Source organism: Rhinolophus hipposideros (genome assembly GCF_964194185.1).
Source record: "Rhinolophus hipposideros genome assembly, chromosome: 14".
Lineage (NCBI taxonomy): Eukaryota > Metazoa > Chordata > Mammalia > Chiroptera > Rhinolophidae > Rhinolophus > Rhinolophus hipposideros.
In genome coordinates, this window is record NC_138060.1 from 63,114,929 (window position 1) to 63,135,721 (window position 20,793).

Below are 20,793 nucleotides of genomic sequence, written 5' to 3' on the forward strand. Positions count from 1 at the left end.
GAGGACGGCCAAACCCACTGCGGACCATGGAGGCCAAGGGGCTAGATATGCTGACATGGAGAGACGGCCCTTTTGAGAAAAGCAGCAACAACCCTATGGCACGGCCTGTGTGCGAGTGACATCAGAGGGCTGTACATGACCTACCAACAGAGATCACAGGGGGCAAACAGGCGACTCACTCTACCTTCCCAGCACATTCGGTCTGGGCACACCTGGGAGGACAGGCCCCCAGGGAAAATGGCATAACTGCTTTAAAATCTGGAGTCTGTTTCCATAAACAACAGCTGGTCTACCCAGGAAGGCGAGCCCCCGAGGGTTATCAGGCAGCTTGGCCCACGTGAGGGCGGGCCCAGGGTCCCCACCTTCTCCACCAGCATGTAACCAGACACCACACCAGAGCAGCCCATCAAACAGGGAACTGTCAGGACCGTGGTGGGGCGCGGGGGCTCCAGGTGTCTTGAAGCAAATGGGCCATTCTCCCCAACTCCCCAAAGCAAACAGGCAAAAATCCTTAGCAGTTACAACAACCTGGACATTTAACAAACTCAAACGCCAGACACCCAAACTGGCAGGGCTGGGTCTGCTTCCCACGGTTCGTACGGTCCAGTTCAGGAGCCAAGCACCCGCCAGTGAGTCCCAGGAACCAGAATGTGACATCACGGCATCGCTGTGCAGCCTGAAGTGTGGGTGCCATAAAACAACATGGCTGGAGCAGGAATTTCATGGCTTGGTATTTTTAAAAAGCAGCAAGATGTGAATGAAACGAGTCAAAAATAACTTTGCTGTGGGCTTCTGAGGCAAAACCACCAAGCTACCGGTGGGCCCAGGCCCCTCCCTGCAACTCCTGGGTCCTGTCCTGGACTCCATGCCCCACCCCCTCGACCTTGAGGAAGACCCAGGGCTCTGCAACTTCCAGACATCACCTGAACCCGTCACTTAGGGGTCTTGAAGGAAGCGGAGGCAGCCAGTGTGGGAGGTGAGCTCATGCAGGAGTGCTGGCTGTGGAACGGCCTCTCCCCGCAGAGCCCTAGTAGAGCCTGAGAATTCCCAGGAGGGGTTCTGAGGAGCAAAATGTCTCCTCAAGACAAAGCTAAATTCCACCATTAGGAAACACATTTTCCCCCACGACCATTATGACAACTCGACTCAAAGAACAGCTGTCACAAGACGTATACATCTTTCGGGCCGGCCCGGTAACTCGGGAGGTTAGAGCTCCGTGCTCCTAACTCCGAAGGCTGCCGGTTCGATTCCCACATGGGCCAGTGGGCTCTCAACCACAAGGTTGCCAGTTCAACTGCTTGACTCCTGCAAGGGATGGTGGGCTGAGCCCCCTGCAACTAGCAACGGCAACTGGACCTGGAGCTGAGCTGCACCCCCCACAACTAAGACAGAAAGGACAACAACTTGACTTGGAAAAAAGGCCTGGAAGTACACACTGTTCCCCAATAAAGTCCTGTTCCCCTTCCCCAATAATAATAAATAAGAGTATACATCTTTTGAAGAGCTTGGCCCCTGATGCCTGGGTCCAGGTTCAGGGCTCCCGTCTAATGGGCCCCATGACTCATCCCCAATTTTCAACAACCGCCAGTGCACCCCAGTCCGCCTCACTGCTGGACCCTCCTCCTTCCTGGACCTGGGGAAAGACCTGTCCTTTCTCCCCCTCTCATCCTATTGTCCAGCCAGACCACTAGTGTCTCACTGGTGGCTCAAAAGCACTCCTGGGACTCGAGTCCAGCAGTTACAGGCCTATGGAACGTCCACTCCTGCCACTACGGCAGGGTCACCTGGCCACACTGCCCCTTGGAAAACATGGACAAAATAGTCGGCACCAGTCTAGCACATCGGGTTATCCAGGCAGGGCTAGACTTATCACTTAGCAGGGGAGGAAACTGAGGCTCTGGGGAGCAGCATCACCTGCCTAAGGTCACCCAGGTGATAAATGGTGGACTTGGACCTCAAATCTGGGAGGGCAGACACCATGTTCTGAGCAGCCCAGGTTCTCTCCAGAGAGGGAGGGCCAGTGGCTCACTGGGCTCAGTAGGGCTACCTGAAACCCAGCGGGGACCTCTGCTCCCCAGAGCTGCTAAGGACACATAGACTAGATAAACCCGGGCTGCTCAGAACATGATGTCTGGCTGGCATCAGGGTCCCGAGGAACTCAGTGGAGGAACCAGGGGAGCCCCAAACAGCAACCTGACAGGGGTTAAGGAGGGGTCTCTCCCACACAAAGAAGGGCCAGGGCAAGGGGCTGTGCTCTCTGGCCGGCAACCTCAGGGGCCTGGCCCGCGGACTCTCTGATCACAGAGCAGTGAGCAAGGTCTTCTGGCCTTAGCTTTCAGGAAGGTCAGGTTTGCTTTGCAGATCAACTTCTTGATGAAGCCACCCCCTCCCCAACTACACCAAAACTGTTTCGCCAGGGGAGCTGGGGAATGTCTGACCTGTGCTGGGTCGAGCTCAGGATTGCCTGGCATCCTGAGGAAGCCCAGACCAAGCAGCCCCCGAGGCTGGTCCCGCACAACAGCTGTGACAGACGCCTCCCTACACGTGGCGGGATGCTAGCTGCTGGCCACCAGGCGGGAGCATAACCTGGGGCTCTACAGTAAAGCCTTCGGAAAACTGCAGGCCTCAGACAAACATCAGGAGGAGGGAAATTATGAAGAGGACGTGATCCCCAAGCTCTGAGGACTTTCCTGAGCACCTCACAGGCCGCACAGACCCAAGGGCGCACCTGCTCGGGGGACAGGCGACGTCTATTTCCCCAAATACATACATTTTTGAAAATTAACATATGCACTTTATAAAAAAGGTGTCCTCCCCAAAACAAAACAGCACAACCCCAATTCGGGAGTTAAAGGGCTGGGTTTCAGATGCTGCACACGCCCCAAGGACAGTGTGTTTTCCTTGGGGTCTGAGAGGATTCTGGGCCGGGAGGGCTAGCAGAAGCCGCCTCACTTACTTGCTTGGGGGGCCAAGAGCCTCGAAGAGGCCAGCTGCGGTCCTGCCCACCTTTGAATCCTCCTGCAGTGAAACCTGGCTCCGAGCTGGTCCCAAGCCAGGGCAGCTGCAGAAGTCACATCCTGGGGATAGGACCATAATAGCTCTGCCCCCTGCCCAGGTCGCAGCCTCTCTGAGTCCCTATCTCCACTCAACCCCAGACCCTCAGCGTGGGTCCGGCCCTAACTCCGCCCTGCTCAGTGGTCCCAGCAGAAGCACAAACTCCTGTGCTGCTGCTGTCACCCCCCGCCCCCCACAGGACTCATGGCCCTCTTGACTTGGCCGCTGAACTCCCACCTGGCGTGCTATTCCCAGCTGTCCTGCTGCCAGCCCCTCCTCGGACGCCTGCCTGACATCGTCAGTCAGTGCTGGGACCTTCCTAAGAGTGGGACTGGGTCCCGCACAGAACCCCATACACAGAGAGGGCTGAACAAATATGTGTCCTCGGCGGGAACCCACCGCCCATTGTGAGGGCTGAAGACTGGCTCTCCTAGGCAGGGACGCAATGGGGAGCTGGAGGAGCCATTTCTGGTGCCATCGTGAAGACCCTCCCCCACAGCCAGGCCCTGAATAATGACAAGGCATTGCTGGACACCGTCCAATGGGCTTCACACAGGCTGGCACTTCTAATCTTCACAAAAGCTGCATGAAGTGGGTGTTAGTAACAGCTCTGTGTTCCAGATTTGGAAACTGAGGCACAGAGGTAAAGTGACTTGCCCAAGTTCACTGAGCTAGGCAGTGAGAAAGCTGGGATTTGCGCCCAAACAAGCTCTGAGCCCCATCCCTCCAGAGCCTCGCGTAGCTGCCTGACCCCTGGGCCTTCGCATTGCCCAGAGGTGCCCCTGGACAGCACTGAGACTGGGTCCCTGGTCTTCAGCCTGGTGGCAAATGGGCCACAAACATCCAGAGAGGAGGACTCGATCTCTGGGCCGCACCCAGCCTGTTGAGCAGGAGGGCAGGCTCTGAGGACCGTGAGCCCCTGAAATATATGTGGTGCCCCACTCATGTCTCCCAGGGCCCAGAGGCTCTGTGCCTTACCCGGTAAACATCCAGCCACTGCCCACTGCAGCCCCCATGGCTCTTCCGTGAAAGGGTGTTCTGCAGGAGGGCGGCCCCAAGGAAGGCAGAGGCCACTCTTAAGTCAACTGCCTTGTCGGGGAGGAAAGGGGCAGCGAGAGGGGAGGAAAGTGTGATTCAGATGGGCGGCTTTGAAGTAGGAGTTGGTGCTAGGGTGGCTGAGACACCCATCCCTCCAGAGTACAGGGGCACGTCAGAGTAGTGAGGAGCACCCACTGAGGGGACGGCATCCGAGGCCGACAGCCACAGACCACGGAGGCTCAGGGCCCGGCTGAGCTACCCACACAGGAGAAGGACGGTGGTGGGCGCCCAGCTCCAGGCCTCAGGTGAGCCTCCAGAGAGGGGGCTGCCCTCAGCCTGGCTGTCCCAAGGGTGTGGGGAACCAACCCCAGTGGGGACAGCTCTGGCTATGGCTGGAGCACCCCAGCTAGAGCCTTAGCTCCAGGAGGTGGTGGGCCTGGAAAATTGCCGACAACCGAGAGTCAGAACCAATGCACGGCCCCCTGCTCTGCCACCGGCTGCACTCTAAGGCCTCACGGGGGCTTCAGCTGTGGAACCCAAGCTTGGAACTCAAAGAGCCTGGAGTCCGTAGAACTTCAAGAACGCACCCTGCTGGGCACAGCAGATGGCTGGTGACGGGTTGGGCAGCAGGTGGGTGGAGTGGCGGGTGGGTCTGCACAGGGTGCCACTGAGTCATCCGGACCCCAGCCACAGGCCAGCCTTCACTTACTGCCTGTGATACTAGTTTCTTACAAAGTTACTGTCGTGCTCCTAACTGCTAACACATAACCAACCCTCCACGTGCACCCCGAAAACACTGACACAAAGTGCTTTTAGTATTATACGCCTCTGGATCAAATGATGCTATTTTTAACCATCTTCTCAGACTTAATTTCCAATTTTATCCTATAAAGTTCTAATTGATTCCACCCCCCGATCTCCCACTTGAGGAACTGAAGGTATGAGGTGGGTGTGGCAGCTTCTGCCAAGTGTGAGGTGGGGGCAGTTTTAAGTCTTTGCATGCTGCTCACATCTCTCAGCACATGCCTTCTTCTCGAGGTAACAGGCTTTCAGGAACATCTGCACTGTGTGCCCATAGCCAGCATCCCCGTCACCGATGCCAGACCTTTCCCTTCAAATGCCCTTTCCTCAGTGGGTCCAAGGTGTGCAGTCCCAGCTGGGGTGCTGTGACACACGTGAACCACATGACACAAGGTGGAGGGGCTTTTCTCCGAGCCCCAGGCCCAGGACACCACACCACTGCAGCTCCATTTCTGCCAGACGCAAGCGTCCTTTGTGTCCCTCCTTCACTCTCACTTTACCCGAGCTGCCCCAGAAGAGGGGGGTCTGCACCCGGAGTCAGGGAGAGAAGGGGCCTGAGGACCTTTAAATCCTGCCTTGTCCCACCTTCATGCCACACGTCAGCCACGCTGGGCTGCGCCTGTGGCCTAGATGTGCCCAGGGCCTCCTCCAGACCCGCAGGCAGGTCACTCCTTCTGCCAGCACTGTCCTCCCACCCCAGGAAATGCCCCCACTGGCACCCCTGCAGCGCTGGCTGCCACCTCACGTCAGGGCATTTTGCTCTTACTGACCCTGCTACACCCCCAAGTCTGCGGTCTGAGCATGCACGCTCCACAGGGTGGGCCCACATCTGTCTCAGGAGAGTGCTCAGCACCCCAGCTCCCGAGGGCCAGGCACAGGCCACACTTCCCACAGCTTCACCTCCTTTAATCCTCACCACGATGGGGAAAGGAGGAGCCCACGACCTGCACATTATAGACAAACACACCAGAGCTTGGAGAGCCCAGGGCATCTCTCCAGGTCACTCAGAGGATAATCAGTGACAGTTCAGACCCAGAGCCTGGGCTCCTGGACGCCTTGACTCCCGTCCCTGGAGTGCCCACCCCGTGAAGAGTGGGATGAATGGACAGTGTTTCTTTCAAAGAGCTGCTGTGGCCCAGGCCCACCTTGCGTGGGCACACCCCGGCAGGACCCAGAGCTGGTGGTCTGGGGTCCAGTGGCTTAGCCAAGGCTTGCATAGCCCTGAGAGCCAGGATCCCAGGGCAGGCACTGCCATTTCACTAACTTGGGATGAAAAATAGGTCCATTATGTTTTTAAAAACAGCACCTGATGGTCCAAATGGCAGGCCAAGTGCAGACAATGGCGAACTTGCATCACACCTACCTGGGTAAGCACGTCCAGCTGGCCCACGATATGCTCCAGCGTGCTGGTCAGCGTCTGGGGCACGCTTACGGGCTCCTGGGGCTGGCTCCGCACTGACTCCTGACTCCTGTCTCTGTCTGCTGGGACGGGGAAATCCACCTCTGGCTAAAGACAATGAAAAAAAAGACAGCCTTCAATCTTAATTGAGTGCTCGAGGAAACCCTGACAGAGGAACAGCCCTGCCGAAGGAGCAAGTGGAAAACCACCAGCAAACTCAAGAAAACAAGCTCCAAATGCTGGTCAGCAACAGCCGTGTGCCGGGACTCCCACAGCTGGCCCACACACCCTCCTCCAGGCCTTCCTTTCTGAGCAGAGGCTATTGAGTGAAGAGTGGAATCAGAGCACCTGGCAGTTGGGCTGGAGGGGCCTGGGAGGGAGGAGCAGACGGGCCAGAGAGTGCCCTCCGGCCAGCTCCTGGAGGCCCCGGGCTGCCTAGACAAGACTCCAGGAACGTGAGGGGCTCGGTGTTTCTGCCTAAGATCTTCCAGTTCCCAAATACAGGAACCACTCCCCCAGCACCCAGCCCACCGAGAACTAGTGATTTCCTAAGGGGATTCATTCCAGTCCATGTGTCCCTCAAAACTCAGGCTCCGTTCTGCGCACAGACGAGAGCTCCTCCTGTCCTAGGAAGCACCAGCATCCTGAGGACACGGCCGGCAGATGCCCAGTTTTGGCCTGGGAACCGACAGGTCCTCTGTGGACTTATTCCCTGTGGGAACGACGAGCTTGGTGGGGCCCAACAGCCCCAGTAACCAATCAGTGAAGCCAGACTGGGCTATAAACCACAAGCTCACTCACAGACATTCCAAAGGTTACCATGCCACTCTCGGCTTCGCCAGTCCTCCAGGGCTCGCCTCTGCCTTCAGGAGAAAACTCTCGCCCTGGACAAGGCACCCTGTGCTGGTCCTGCCCTCTTCTGCAGCTCCCTGTGGTCCTGTCCGCTGGGAAGGCTCTCATCCACCTCGCATTCCCTCTGCCCCGAGCAGCCTGTCCTCCACTCACTTGGCAACCCCAGTCAGAAGCTCCTCTCTGCTCCCGCACACGTGGGCCTGCCCCACTCCTGCCCCGCACCTCAGGGCCAGGACACCTGCGCAGGAGAACCCAACGCCACCCACCCGCGTGTCTGTGTCTCTGTCCCTGTGTCCTGCCCGCACTCATCACCCGTCGCGGGTAAAACCAGGACATTGCTGGGCTCAGAGCTCGCCAACTACCCATGCACCACAGAGCTGAGGTGACAGCACAGTTTTCTTTATTACAAAAGTGTTCTGATCGCACAGATAAACTCTCAGGTGCACGTTGATCTGAACTTGGGAAAATGCAGGCCCTGCAGATTAAAGAGAACTTGGACGTGAGACCTGGCCAGACGGTATTCTTGAGAATGAAGCAGCACATTCCCACACGGCCACCATGGCACATGTGCTGTGGCGCCGTGGCCACCTGGCAAGCCCTCAGCCCACCAGAGCTGGGCTCTTCCCGCCCCCCAGGAAATCAGTGCAGTTCCAATCTCAATGCCAAAAGGAAGCATTTCAGAAGCCTCGACCCGCCTTCACCTCACTGCGGTGGCCCTTGGACCGAGGAGGTCCTCTTGGAGACACAGCTGAGTGCTGTGGGGAAAGCAGTGCGTTGGCGCACATCCGAGCTCCACCGCTGACCGGCTAAGGGGCCGTGCGCAAGAAAGAGGCTGAACCTCTCTGGGCCTCCACTTCCTCATCTGTAAAATGGGGGAGGTGACTGAGCCTGCCCTTCAAAGGGCTGGGCTGTGAGAAGCGCTCATCTGAAATCCCCAGCAAGCCTTTCCTCTGACACGTTCCCAGTCCTGAGCCCACTGTTCCAGAGGACCCCAATTCCAGACATACATGCCGTTCCTCTGCACACCGAGTCCCCACGGCTCCCTCAGGAAGGGCCCATAGGAAGGGGGGAGCCGGGCACCGATACCCCACAGCCGACATCTTCCAGGAGTGGCCCGACCGGGAGGAGGGAATGGAAATTCTGTTTCTTTAGAATAGCCCTGCAACTGTACCAAGCTGAGCCTCTGAAGCACAGTGACAATGGGCATGGTGAGGAGGTGCGTGAACACTGAGGACAGCAGACGCGTGCCCGAGCCAGGGAGATGGCCTTTGGAAGAGAAGTCACGGAACCACCATGTTTCCCCATCTATTCCCAGCTTCCACGGGCTGTGTCCATTTTACAACAAAGGAAACAGGCTCAGACGAGAAGCGACTGTGGGAAGGTGCCCAACCTCGAGCCTCATGCACAAGTCCAGGGTCCTGCCGCTGGCCTATGCCTCTGGCCACGCCATCTGGTCCCCGTCTTATCTTCACCACCAGGATGAGGCCCCTGTCAGCTTCCTTGTCCATTCCCATCAGCACACATGACAACACTCAATACACTGCAGTCTAGCATAGAAAGAGGATATTCGCTGCTGTTTACTTGTCACCTATGTGCCAACGTTTTACACATGTCACTTCATTTAAGCCTTGCAATGGCCCTTCCCAACAGGCATTCTTAACCTTATCTTTCAGATAGGGAAGCAGGCTCAGGGAGGTTCAATAACTTGCTCTAGGTCACCCAGGAAATGACACAGCCAGGATCTAAACCCAAAGTACAGCAGTTGTATCCCTTTACATCCCCATGGAGGCCCCCAGCTCCTGGGTCTAACACTTTCTACGTCATTCCCCCACCCCACCTGCCCTGGAATGCCTGTCTGGCCCAGAGCAGACCCTCCACAAACACTCACCACCTCAAAGAGCCAAGCCTACCACGGTGACATTCCTGGGTAATGAAACCTTCCCAAGACCAAGCGCTAGCAGCCCTGCCCCACACAGCATCGCAGCCAGTCACCTGCATTCCAGCACTCTGGCGACATGGCATTTCCCCAAGAGCTTGGCAAGTAAGCAACAAGACAGAGATGATGGAAGAGACACATGTCCCAGGCTGAGTAATGACCACGGCGAAATAACTAGAGTAGTGTTTAAGGGGAAAACCGTACGAGCGTTCTGTCTGTCCAACATCGAAAGGTACTAGGGGCCCTGCCTGGTGGTTCTCAGACGTATCATGAGTAAAATCCCAACAACATTAACTTACACAAACCCATGGAGCTGCACCAAGTTGACAACTTTCATTTCTGCCAAATATAAAGAGCTTAACATCAAAAGAGAGAAAAAGGTGAAACTCAGAATAGATGAACCTAACTTCGTGGAAATCTCACCTGGGGTCTTAGGTATCCCCTCTCGCCCCGGTCCCCTGTGGGGTCCTGGGCTCTCACAATGATTAGTTTCTGCCTGCCTCAGTTTCTGTTGCTGCCAGCCTGTCATATGCCACCAGGAGCTCAGCACTTCACACACTGCAGGAATTACATAAGTATCTATGATTGATCTCAGCCACTCAAACACATGGGTAACCAACTCATAAATTTTCATTAAAAAAGATGAAACAAAAAAGCTTGCAGGTCTTCCTGTGATAAGAAATCAACCCATCGGGGGTTAACTTCTAGACCAGTCTCTGGATTGACTGTAGTCTCACTTTTTCATCATCAAGATGCAGGTATGGATAAGGAGCTTCCTTCCGCCTAGGATATAGAAAGTTGGGGAAAGCATGAAACCCATCCTCACAAGAAAAAGACCGACAATCAACAAGAATCATAACTTTTCTTAAATCAGAGAGTGAACAACTAGCCTGAAATCTAAGGAAAGACAGACTCTTCCTCCAAGGAAAACAGGAAGTGAGCACGGCTCACCTTTGGCAAAGCATGGAAGAAGGGACGCCAAGTGCTTACAAGTGGGTATGAAGAACTGAATTCTAAGTTTTAACAAATGGCTAGAGGCTGAGTGTGGAGGGGGAGTGAAGAACACCTGGGAGCCACAGACACAAGGGGTGTTGACACCCACTCACAGGATCTCCTCCACAAACCTCCAGAGGGCTTTCATGAGAAAGACTGGGGGCAGGGCAGTGGATGGGAGCAAACCATCCTTGAGGTGTGCAGGCCTGGAAGAGGGGAGTCGACACAGAAAAGGCATGAAGCCTATCAGGACCTTTCTCCCCTACAGAACAAAATCTTAAATTTGGGGGGAAAAGCAAAGAAAGATAAAACCCCTCTGGTCTTGGGGGATAGGCAGGAAACCATCCTGAGCTGAGATCACTAAGCTCTCCTATGGCTGAGGAAGGGGCAGGACTCCAAAACCCAGGGTCATAGGGCCTAAGATGGAACCCGGGCCAGGGCAACAGAGAATCCCCCCCCCCCCGCCCCAACACAGCTAGCAAGTACCAAGTAACAAGCAGCAGCAGCCTGTAGCTGAGGGAGGGACGACAGCATGGAGACAGACACCCTCTGAGGGGCAGGCCCCCCAGGGAAGACCAAAAGCTGGGGGTGGCACAGGAACAGTGAAAAAACCCTCCAACAGCCAGACCTCACTTTAAGTACACAGGAACACTAAACTAAGCTCAACTCCTGATAAGACACTATTTACCTCAACCTCCACTGTCCGAACTGCAAGGTCTGCCATTCAATCAAAAAGTATCAGGCACACAAAAAGGCAAGGGGAAAAAACCCACTGTTGAGAGACACAGCAATCAGCAGAATCAGATTCAGATGACTTAGATAGTGGCACCATCAGATAATTTAAAATAACTATGCTTAATATGTCAAATATTCTACTGGAAAATGTGGACAGCACACACGAACAGGTGGGGAATTTCCGCAGAGAGGTAGAAATGATAAGAGTCGATGGAAATGCTAGAAATGAGAAACCCAGTGACAGATATGAAGAATGGCTTTGATGGGCTCAACTCAGTGAAGGAAAAGAATTCAGTGACCTTAAAGATAGATCAATTCCTCACACCGAAGCATCCTTGGGAAAAGAACAGAGCGTCCATAAGCTGTGGGGCAATGTCAGATTGTCTAACGCATGTATGACTGGAATCCGAGAAGGAAAAATGAGACATTTCTTAGAATGCAAGTTTGCTGGTAATAAATTCTCTTATCTGAAAAGTCTTTATTTCTCCATTTCTAGAAGACATTTTTGCTTAGTATAGAATTCTGGGTTGAGTTTTTTCTTTGAATATTTTGAAGATGTAACTTCAGTGTCTTCTGGCTTGTGTAGTTTCATGAGAAAAATTCTGTAATTCCTACCTTTGATCACCTCTGTATAATGTGTCTCCCTTCTCTGTCTATCTTCAAGATTTTCTTTTAATCTTTGGTTTTCAGAAGCTTAAATATAATTTGTATGGGCTTTTGTTTTGTTGTTTTTCTTTAGCCTACTTGTTATTTCTCTGAGCTTGGATCTGTGGTTTGATGCCTTTCATTATTTTTTGAACATTCTTGGCCATTATCTTTTCATTATCACCAGAACACCTTAAATGTATTATTAGTTCCCTAGGGCTACTCTAAAAAGTTGTCATACTTAGTGGCTTAAAACAATAGAAATTTATTCTCTCAGAGTTCTGGAGGCCAAAGGTCTGAAATTACGGTGTCAACAGGGCCACACCTCTGGCCATACTAAGGTCATTTTTCGCCTCTTCCAGTTTCTGGTGACTCCAGGATTCCTTGGCTTGTGGCTGCATAACTGACCTCTGCCTCCATCTTCACAGCTGTCTCTTTTCTGCATCTCTTATAATGACACTTGCCATTGGATTCAGGGTCAACCCAATAATCCAGGATGAGCTCATCTTGAGATCCTTAATTACAATGATAAAGACCTTTTCCCCAAATAAGGTCACATTCACAGGTTCTGGGGGGTAGGACATGGACACATATTTTGGTGGGGCACCATTCAACCCACTACAGAATGCTTAGATATAAATCAAACAACATATGTACAAAATCTATTTGCTGAACACTACAATGTAATGATGAGAAAAATCAAAGACCAATATCAATGAAGAGAGATATTACGTTAATGTATTGGAGGCTCAATTGTTTTAAGATGTCAATTCTCCCACAAATCACCTACAGGAATCAAAAAGCTGATTCTAAAATTTATATGGAAAGGCAAGAGAACTAGAAAAGCCAAAAACATTTTGAAAAAAAGAACATTAGAGGACTCACATTACCTGACTTAAAGACTCTGGACAGTGTGGTGATGCTGAAAGGATAGCACATAGATCAATGGAACGAACAGAGTCCAGAAATAGACCCACAAGTATCTGGTCAATTAATTTTTAATACAGATACACAAAAAACTTAGTAGACAAAAGAGTTTTTTCAACAATTGCTGGAACAATTGCATATCCACATGCAAAGAAATGAACTTCAGTACATACCTTGCACTAGGTACAAAAAGTATTAATAACTCAAAATGGATCACAGATCTAAATGCAAAACCTAAAACTATAATATCAGCATACGTTTTTCTTCTAAAGTACAGGAGGAAATCTTTGTGAGCTCAGGTTAGGTAAAAATTTCTTAGATATGACACCCAAAGCATGATCCATAAAAGAAAAAGTTGATAAAATGAACTTCATCAAAATTCAAAACATCTGTTCTTTGAAAGACTGTTAAGAAGATAAAAACACAAACCACAAACTGGGAGAAAATGTTTGCAAGTCACATTTTTGGCAAAGGACTTGTAACCAGAATATATAAGAACTTACCAAACTCAGTGAGAAGACAACCTAATTTTCGAAAATAGGCAAAAGATTTGTTCGCCAAAGAACATATAAAGATGGCAAACAAGTACATAAAAAGATGCTCTACATCATTAGCCATTAGGAAAATGCAAGTTAGAATCACTGTGAGATACCACTATACACCTATTAGAATGGTCTAAAGTTAAAAAGACTGGCCACACTAAGTGCTGGTGAGGAGGTGGAGAAACTCGACCTCTCATATACTGCGAGGGAGATTGTAAGATGGTACAACCACTTTGGAAAACAGTTCGACAGTTATTTAAAAGGCTAAATATGCACATATTGCACGTTCCATTCAACTCCTACGTCTTTACACCCAAGAAAAATGTTTTAATTTTCTTAATTTAATAAATGTATATAATGTTTAATTTTCTTAATTTAATAAATGTATATAATAAAAAGATATGTACATGAAAGTTAATGGCAGCTTTATTTGTAATAGCCCCAAATTGAAAATAACCCAAATGTTCACCAACAGGCAGGTAAACAAATTGTGGTATATCTATTGGATGGTGTACGGTGCAGTTATATAGATGAATGAACTATTGATATACATAACATGAGTGACTTTCAAAATAATTAGGCTGAGTGAAAGAAACCAGACCAAAAGAATATGTAATTATATGATTCCATTTATATCAAATTCTGAACAATGCAAACCGTCTACAGTGACAGAAAGCAGATCAGCAGTTGCCTGGGTCTGGAGATGGAGGAAGTGGACTGACCACAAAGGGGCAAAGGGGACTTTTGGGGATGATGGAATCGTTCTGTACCTTGCTCATTGTGGGGATTACATGACTACGTGTTTGCCAAAACTCAGAGAATGGTTCACTTTTTGAAATGGTGAATGTTACTATTTACACATTAATAAGTCTGATCTTTTAAAAAATGCAGTTACAATTGAAATGCTCCTGGGAGCCCAAACTACCCATCACATGACGCTGCAATTGACAACACCCATTGGCGGCACTCAAGATGCAAATCACCATCTTTCCATGGGACATCACTAATGGGCAAAACCCAAGGCTGAAGACCCCAGGTGAGGCCTGTGAAGTCTACCACTGGTCTGGAGATTACAGTTTCCAAAGGCAGAAGGCCAGCAGCGTCACACTTCAGTGAAAAGCCTCAGTTCCCAAAGCCTCAGTTTCCCCGATTGTCAGCAGATGTCCCCAGGCAGGGTTTCCTCAGCAGCAGCTGTCCAGTCTACGGAATGTCAGGCCTCAGCCGCTTAGAGATCTCCATACACCTTGACAGTCGTGAGCGAGCAAGGTCTGCACACACCTGGCCAGCAGCCAGGAATGGCTGGAGTTTTCCCGTGAAGATGTCGTGAGCTGACTTGACAGAATGCCCCCCTCTAGTGAGTAGTCAATGATTAACACCTGCTCAAGGGAGAAATTTATCTTTTTCTTTTAATGTCTAACACTGGACCTTGCCCCCAGCCCAGCCTGCTCTGGAGCCTCTGTAACAAACAAAAACATCCAGAGACTGGCCCACAGCTTGAGTCTGAGCCAGAGAGAGGACAGGGAGGTGACCCAGGCCCGAGATCTGGGCTGCCTCCCGGGTACCCTCCTTGTGTAGACCCAGGTGGGCAGCACATCTGGCCACTGCCCACTTAAAACACCAAAGCATGTCACTGTTTCCGAAGCGGGGCTGAGTACAAAACTGGAAGAAGTGGACACACAGTTAAATCTTTTCAGCTGCATCGTTCATCGCATACATGGCCTGCTAAGTCAGGGTGTAGGGATCACGGCCAGACGTTTCTGAGTCTGCACCTCAGGCCTTTGGCTTTGGCAATTTGCCCTCATGGAAAGTTAAGAGGCGTCCCTGTCTAGCCACCTCCTGTTTGCTAAGCCCGGCCCGGGAGGAGAGCAGGGAGCAGGGCAGAGCTCATTTGGGCTCACCCTCACCGCCAGCATCTCGAGTGGAAAAAGGCACGGCTGTTTCCTCAACTCAAAGCTCCAAACTGGCCCTGTATTCCCCACACATATTTGTGGACAGATATACTACAGTCTTGTTTGCCCTATAATTTAGGGTTCCGGCCTGGAGTCCAACAAGAGAGGAAACTTCTAGTTCTAAACATAGCCCTGAACCCAAGAGGAATTCTGGTTTCTTAAAACCATCTAATTGTTCAGCAGTCTTACCAAAGCTTTTGCAAGCCAGCTGAGTCTGAGTATGGGGCTTGGTTACTGCTGCTGGCTTTGGTATGAACGCGTATGAAGGTGAAGGGTGCCTGTGCACGACCAAGGCCTTTGTGAGAGCATTCCCGCGGAACACCACCCACTTCCGTGAGGGCTGGCCCTTGCTCAGTTCAGTTCCACAAACATGTCCGAGGGCGCACCCCTGGCTGGGCACGGAGTACCCTAGGGTTACCTACCCACTACCTGGAGACAGAAACACCTCTCTTCCTACAGCAAACATTGCAACTGTGGCCCCCTGGGACGAGATCAAGGCTTCTGATAAAGCCCAAGTGTTGACTGTGGATTAAAAAAAAAAAAATCTGAAGTGCTTTGAACTAATTTTAGACTGAGAGAAAAGTTGTGAAAAATAGAACAGAGAATTTCCATCTATCCCTCCCCCAGGTTCCCCCAGTGTTAACACCTTACGTAACCATTAGAACAACGATCACCAGGAAATCAACACTGGGACGATGCCAGTAACGAAACTAAGGACACCACGGGACTGTCACCAATTTTTCTACTAACGTCCTTGGACCTGATGTCCCAGAATCAGATGCAGGGCTCACACTGCATTCAGTTACTTCTCCTTAGTCTCCTGCAATCTGTCAGCACTGAGCCCCCCCCCCCCCCCCGCAGCCCCTTCACGACCTTGACACTTTTGAATAGTACTAATCAGTTATGTGGTCAAGTGTTCCTCGATTGGAGCCTGATGTTTTCTCATGACTGGAATGAGATTACGTGTTTTGGACAAGAACACCACTGAAGGCGTGTGTGGCACCATCACGCTGACCTGCATTGCTGTGATGTCGGCCTCTCTGCCATGTCTCCCTGTGTAGCTAATCTGGGGGGACTGTGGCTTTTCAAAAGGAAACGCATTGCTGTCATTACAAACTCCGTGTGTCAGCCCAGCCTGCGGGTGGCTGCAGCTGCCCCACAGATGAGAGGCGTCTCATGAAGACGAGCCATAGAGCGACATCTCTGGAAGACGCCGAAGTTCTCCGTGACAAAGAGGAACAGTAGCAGTTTATTTATAGATCCACTTGAAGACAGCTCATTGTAACTACTGGAGTTGAATTTTTAAAACCCGGGGAACAAAGGCTGGCTATTTTAAACTCTCCTTGCACTTAGCTCAATGGAGAGTGTTAGAGGCACGGACCACACCCGGGCATTGCTCCCAAGCTTGGCAATTCACATTTTGTGCAGTATCTCAGGACACGAGCAAAGTCTGCCAAGACGGGTAACGACGGGCTCCGCCTACACAGTAGAGGCGCTTGGCCTTAGATGGGCCAAATCCTCACATGCATGCTGTCGGGGCACAGCGGGGGAGGCCGCATCCCACGGGGTCCCAGGACCTCCTGTCCTGGAAAAGGAAGTTGCACACTGCTGTTGTGAACTCAGGTTACAGCACGTTTCCCTCCCTCCCCCCGAAGGCTGCGAAGAGGGACAGCGCCCCCCAGCGGATGCCTGTCCCAGGACAGCTGGCAGTAGTTGGCCCACCTGCCCCAGGGCCAGATACAACTCCAGGGTGGAACAAGGGTGTCCTGGGTGGGGCCCAAGTCACAACTTTCCCTGAGGACAGAGAAGGGAGAAGCCCAGAAGCTCCTCCTGCCCCAGCCCAGCTGCTGCTCTACGCCCAGGCTGTACGGTCTCCACACCAGAGCCACTGTGGGGAGGGAGACGTGGGTGTTCTCGAAGCCCCCGTCCTTATTTGAACAGAAGGCATCAAACTGCCTTCTTGACACAATATGGAAAACTGTGACTATGGACTAGGCATTTGGTACTAAGGAATGATTACTTTTGTTGGATGTGATAAGAGCACTGCAGTTATATAACCAAAAACGTTTTCACTTAGGGCAAAACATATCTAGGATGAAATACAAATACTCCAACTCTTCTATAAAAATGTGTGTGGGGGGGATGAGTGAAGACTAGCAAAGTGACAAAGCGAGGTGACAAGCACACGGGTTCGTTGTTATTCTCTCTAATTTTTGTGTTAGCTTGAAAATTCCCACAATACAAAGGCTTTTTGTTTTGTTTAACAATAATAATAATAATAAAAAGCTTCCAAGCGTTGGGAATGGGCTGTGGAGCTGAGGCCAGGCGAGTGGGACCCCAGGAGAAAGCTGAGGTACAGGGTTCCCAACTCGGTGTTCTGGCGTTTTCAGGCGCAGGAGGCAGTTTGGCCTGCATCCACGAATGCTCATAGCAGCCTTTGGCACTGCCACAGAGAGGGCGCCTGATGGCACTGAGGGCATCCAGCGAAGCTGCAGCAACATCCGGACTGTCAAAGAAACTAATTTTAAGATAATCTCCATGGAAACCATCTATTCTGATTTTTTCCATGGTAACCGGTAGGAACATAAACACGGCATCATCTAACACGTTTATACCACACGGGTGATGCTGCCATCCAATCTGGAAGATACAAGCTGGTGAGAGGGCTTTGCTCCACGGAAAATGAAAAGAAGTACTGAAACTTCTTGTCCAGGCGTCCAGGCTCTACTACCCTCCATTGCCCAGTCACTGTCACCTGCCCCAAAGTGACAAAGCAGGCCAGAAAGCAGTTCCCTTTATTTAGCCTGGGACCATCCAAAATTCAAAGGAAAGAGCCAGACCTGCATCTAGCCTCACACACTCCACCCATGCTGCCCACAGACATGTCCACTGAACCCTGACGTCCTGACCATTGTGTTCCACACACAAGTAGGGCCCACGGGAGGCCAGGACCCCAGCTCTCCAGGGATACAAGTGAGGCCTGCAAATAACTGACTCCGGGAGAGAGGGGCTGCCCCAGCAGGCAGACTGCTCTGGGTGGGTGGAGTGGGAAGACTTCACGAGCTGCTGGCCTTCCGGGGAGACTGCATGGAGGAGGCACCATCTGGGCAGGAGGAGTGTCGCTCTGCTGGGGAACAGGGAGTATGGCCCCAAGAATCAGAGCCAGAGTTAGGCAACTGGCTCTATTTCTTCTGGATCATTTCTTCCATTTTCAGCTTTTTGGGTTTGAAAAAGTAGCACGGAAAAGGAAGGGAGGGAGGGAGGGTGGGAGGGGAAAGATTCAGAGGCCAGTGACCCACGCTCTCTGCTTTGCACTGCATACATGGCCACTGCTGGCTCTCTGTTGGAGAGGGGACTTGTCAGCACGGTCAGACCAGACTGCAGATGCTTGCATCACTGTCAGCAAAATGACAGTGTCACAGCAGTGGCCACGGGACTGAAATGAAAGGCAGTCTGAGGCAGGCAGCCCCTGCTGGGGACCAGAGGACATGGAACCTTGTAGTAAAGACCCACAATGTCAGGACACACTGCCCACTGTGCTGTGATTTGGGCTCATTTCCTCATGTGCAACTGTGGAATCTCCACTGGCCTTGAACCCACCTTTTGGCCGCCAGGGGAAAAGGAAAACCCAAAACAGTTCTGAGGCCCTTGAAAGAGGTAACCGAGCTCTCAAAGGTATGTGTGCGCCCTGAGGCGTGTCCCGATCCACGTGGAGCTGGACACGAAGGCCACGAGGCTTCGTCTGGACTCGAGTCAGGCTTGCCCATCCCCAGGATACTGTGGTACCTTACTACGCCTGCCCTGAAGCTCTGCAACCAGGCCTCCTGCTGGTTTAAGCCACGAGGCAGGCCTTCTTCCTGCGTTATGCCACTCATCTGGATAGGGCTCAACTTGTCTATAGAATAGATGGGAAGTTTCCAGTGGCAGGAAACTTCCAGCAGCCTCTGCAAGGGGCAGCTCGGAGAAGGGAGCTCAGCTCTGCCCCATTCCACAGCCCACCCTCTGCCACCACTGCTGTCACCACGGTTTCAGGGTATGTTCTGAAGCCCAGTGGTACCTGGAGCCACTACGCCAAAAAGCTTTGCAAAGAGGACCCAGGGATTTAAATATTGAGCAACAGGCACCTGGCCCCCTCAAGCTCAGCTGTTGGCTTCTCTAAAGGTCCAACAGGCTCTGGAGTGTGGGAGCTGGCCGCGGCGTCCACATCTACAGGGCAAAAGGCCTGTGGGCTCTTCCTGTAAGTGGCCTGAGGTGACCTCGGAAAATGGTTTGCTATTGACTTGACCCAGAGAACCCCACAAAATCATGTAAATCGAGAAGTTCAAATCTTCGTGTTCATTTTAAGAACACTCGTGAAACTGCCCAGGGCATCAAGGGTATGCATATCCGAAAAGCCACCAAGTATCTAAAGGATGTCATGTCACAAAAGCAATGTGTGCCATTCTGTCATTACAACGGTGGAGGTGGGAGGTGTGCCTAGGCCAAACAGTGGGGTTGGACACAGGGTCAGTGGCCCAAAAAGAGTGTAGAATTTTTGCTACACATGCTTAAAAATGCAGAGAATAATGCTGAACTTAAGGGCTTAGACGTCGATTCTCTGTCATTGAGCACAGCCAGGGAGCAAAGCTCCCAAGAGGCAGCGCAGAACTGACAGAGCTCACGGCGGGTTAACCCCCACGAGGGGGTTAACCCTGCCACACTGAGGGGATCTTAACGAGAAAGAGCAGATTGTTCCTAAGCCAGAAGAGGAGGCTGCACAGGAGAAAAAGATCTATCTCCCAGAAGAAACTAAAGAAACAAAAACTTACGGCCCGGGAGTAAATTCAGCATCAAATAAATGCCAAAAAAAGTAAAAGCAGGGAAAAACAAACAAACAGGTGACTGGACGCAGCCGCCCTAAGGGGCAGAAGCCGAGACGGGAGCACAGACCCAGCAGGGCTCACACAGCGCTGCACGGAAGCCCTTGGCTGCAGACACAACCATGCCAGTGCCTGCCCAGGGGGTGCCTTTGGGTTTACGAAGCCCACAGGGCAGCACTCGCATTTAACGCTGCACTGAGATCAGAACCCAGGCCACACCACTTCTGGAAAGAGGCAGACTACAGTTTCCCGAGGGCGTCTCCCAAGCCGTAGCCCTCGGGAGCCACAGAAACTTCCCGAGGTGGACAGACTCCCTTCTTCCCCCGCCCTCTCTGGTCTGGATGCCACGGGCACAGGGGCCAGACCACGTCCCAGTGGACCGGTGGCTCTCCAAGTGGCTCCCTAGCCTGGCGGCATGAGTGTCCACATCACCTAGACACGTGTCAGCAGCACAGATTCCTCACCGCGCCCGACACTGTGCGGATGGGGCAGGCTGTGTTTTGACAAGCCCTTGTGGTGATTCTGGTCCACGCTGAGGTCTGAGAGCCACTGCCACCGGCTTCCTGCAGTGACGTCCTACATGAGAAGGCCTGTCTCTTCACTACAGCACCGGGAAGCCCAGCTAACTCCTCGGTGCCCCCGCTTGGTAAACACAGTAGCTATTTACATGAGCCGGCTAGCGGCCTCCACCCAGCTCCCGGGGCAGTCCGCTGTAGCCTCTGGGAGGAAACGAGAGGGGTCCTGCCTGCTTCTCAGTAGTGGACAGACCCTGACGGAGGGCCCAGCCCCCCGACTCTGGGGGCAGGGACCCCTGTGCCAGGAGCGTGGGGACCCTCGGTGCACCTAGACTGGGCACAGCCACCCTACCCACCAGCTCCGGTCCAAGGACACGCTGTTTCAAGCAGGAAACTTTCTTTAAAACTTATAGTTTGGTAAAAAATACTGAATCTTTTTAAATTCTAGTCTCCTGTCTTCCCACCGAAACTAAGAAACCCAGAGCACTTTCCATGACTTCTCTCTAGGTGGGGGGGGCGGGAAACGTAACCCGTTGTGAAGTGAGGCG

The 20,793-nt window shown here is 52.1% G+C and overlaps 1 protein-coding gene and 1 pseudogene across 3 annotated transcripts in view; one reads left to right on the forward strand and one right to left on the reverse strand.

Annotated features, from left to right (window-relative positions):
- POC1A (POC1 centriolar protein A) overlaps positions 1 to 20,793 on the reverse strand; it is a 65,955-nt gene that overhangs the window by 13,024 nt on the left and 32,138 nt on the right. Inside the window, exon 10 of one of the 2 annotated variants that reach the window (XM_081071868.1) lies at positions 6,257 to 6,400. In XM_081071868.1, the coding sequence (XP_080927994.1) occupies positions 6,257 to 6,400 (144 nt within the window). Of the gene's footprint in view, positions 1 to 6,256; positions 6,401 to 16,301; positions 16,452 to 20,793 lie in introns of those variants that run through there. The other variant, XM_081071869.1, reaches the window with a different exon arrangement.
- LOC308507342 (large ribosomal subunit protein uL22-like) lies at positions 19,151 to 19,692 on the forward strand (annotated as a pseudogene). The gene has a single exon. The product of its transcript is annotated as a large ribosomal subunit protein uL22-like (transcript).